This window comes from Myodes glareolus, chromosome 7 (genome assembly GCF_982192425.1).
Source record: "Myodes glareolus chromosome 7, mMyoGla1.1, whole genome shotgun sequence".
Lineage (NCBI taxonomy): Eukaryota > Metazoa > Chordata > Mammalia > Rodentia > Cricetidae > Myodes > Myodes glareolus.
This window is the reverse complement of record NC_142032.1, coordinates 50,418,070-50,420,255: the sequence shown is the minus strand read 5'-3', so window position 1 is coordinate 50,420,255 and position 2,186 is coordinate 50,418,070. Positions and strand designations below refer to the sequence as shown.

The window sequence follows — 2,186 nt, the reverse complement described above, 5'->3', positions numbered from 1 at the left end:
TCATACTTGCTGAATGGAACTTAAAATGTTTCTACAAACACTACAAATACTATTTGACTGCATTGTAATTATACTATTGTGTGCATGGATTCTAGCAATTCTTTTATTCTAACTGTTGATTAAGACACACGAAACCCAAGTCATGAATGTAAAATCACAGCACTTTCTGACTCAGTCGTTTCTATTTCATTTGGTTTCCATGAACATGTGTCTGTTCTAACGAGTTAAGTCGGGCAGTGGTGATGCATGCCTTTAGGTCCAGCACTCAGGAGGCAGAGGCAGGTGAATCTCTGAGTTCTGAGTTGGAGACAGGAAGATTTCAGGGTATTTGAGGCTAGTTGGGCTACATAAAGAGTTCTGGAGCAAACCGGACTGCAGAATTAAACTTGTCTCAGAAAACAAAACAAAATCCAAAGCAAAACCTTAAAGTATTGTAGTGTGCAATGATCTTTTCTATGTGTCTGTTTCTTCATAACCCACAGATTACTTTGAGATTTAATTGGTGATTCTATGAGACAATACTTGGCACACTGAAAATATACAGAAGAATTAGTTTGAGATCTTTCAGATTGTTTAAGGCCACTGTGAGAAGAGAAATGATAAGTATAAAGAATAAATTTTATTTTACATACAAATGTTTTCAATGTGGTTACAGGAAGAAGCTATTGCTCTTCTCTATTAGAAGGTCCAAGTCTTTTTCTGAGCCTCCTCATGGCTGACTTCATCTCCTGGTTCCTCAGAGTGTAGATCAAAGGGTTGAGCAGAGGGGAGATGACCGTGAAGGTGACAGAGATGGCTTTGTCTGTGGGGAGGGCAGTGAATGGCCGGGCATAGACATAGATACAGGGCACAAAGTGCAGGGTAACCACAGTGATGTGGGAGGTACAGGTGGAGATGGCTTTCTTCCTGCCCTCTCCTGAATGAGACCGAAGCATCATCAGGATGACTGTGTATGATACCACCAACAACATAAACCACAGAGTAGCAACCAGGCCATTATTGGAAATCATCAGCAGCTCCAGAACAAAGATATCTGTGCAGGCAAGTTTGATGACCTGTGGGACATCACAGTAGAAAGTGTCAAGAACATTGGGTCCACAGAATGGAAGTGTCAGCAAGAGAGAAATCTGCGCGATGGAGTGGATAAAGCCTCCTACCCAGGAGGCCACTATTAACCCAATGCAACGGTCTCTGCTCATGATGGTCACATAATGGAGGGGCTTGGAGATGGCCACATATCGATCTAGAGCCATCACTGACAGAGAAAACACATCCACTCCTCCAATAAGGTGGAAGAAGAACATCTGAGTGAGGCAGCCATTGAACGAGATGCTCTTCCTGTCTGAGAGAAGGTCCACCAGGACCTTGGGTGCAGTGATGGAGGAAAAGCAGATGTCGGCAACAGACAAATTCCTGAGCAAGAAGTACATGGGGGTGTGAAGGCGCGGCTCACAGGTCACGGTGACCATGATGAGAAGGTTCCCCAGCAGAGTTGTCACATACACCACGAGAAGGAAAAGGAACAGCAGCACACTGACTTCTTGACTCTGGGTCAGGCCAAGGAAAATAAGTTCTTTGACCCTGGTGTAATTTTCCATCTTTATTAAATCAGTGTCTTTCTGAACTGTTTTATTTCAAGCCTCTCTGTATTTATCTTGCTTTTGTAAGTTCCTAGGATGAAATTGAATTCTGCTTTTTCATCGTGCTTAAAAGTGATCAAGTCTTCTGCATTTTAAATATTATAATCAGTTTGGTAATCAAATGAAATTACCACCCACAAAAAGATTTATTATTTTCCTACAGAACAATGTTAGGAAAGAAAAAAATATTAAGTACTGACACTTAAGCATCATCTTTTAAAAAGAAAACATTACTGAGGTACAGTTTAATGTTTTATCAGGGTTTTCTGCTTTAATAAATTTTATTCAAATTTCTTGGTCAGTTATCTTACTATGGTTGACTTTTTAAGAACATAGTGTGGAAGTGCCACATTCAGGTTCCTGTGTTTGTCCCCATTGTATTGACACTGTTATCAATTTTCTACATTGTACGAATCACATTTGGACAAAGGACATATGGAAGTTTTGGTTATCTGACACATGATTTTTTTTTCCCTAAAAGAAGAGCCATACTTCTAGAGAGGGAGGAAGTTCGAACACTGTATTAGGACAGTGTAGCACTGAATT

General features: G+C 40.5%; 1 protein-coding gene across 1 annotated transcript; it reads right to left on the bottom strand.

The window, feature by feature from the left end:
• Positions 1 to 662: 662 nt before the first annotated feature.
• Positions 663 to 1,598, bottom strand: LOC148121392 (olfactory receptor 4D10-like). The gene has a single exon (XM_087907607.1). It carries the CDS (start codon positions 1,596 to 1,598, stop codon positions 663 to 665), a length of 936 nt encoding a protein of 311 aa, XP_087763733.1.
• Positions 1,599 to 2,186: the final 588 nt, after the last annotated feature.

What these genes read in the sequence shown, in the direction of transcription:
- LOC148121392 (XM_087907607.1), bottom strand. Translation starts at nt 1,598, where the DNA reads ATGGAAAATTACACCAGGGTCAAAGAACTTATTTTCCTTGGCCTGACC.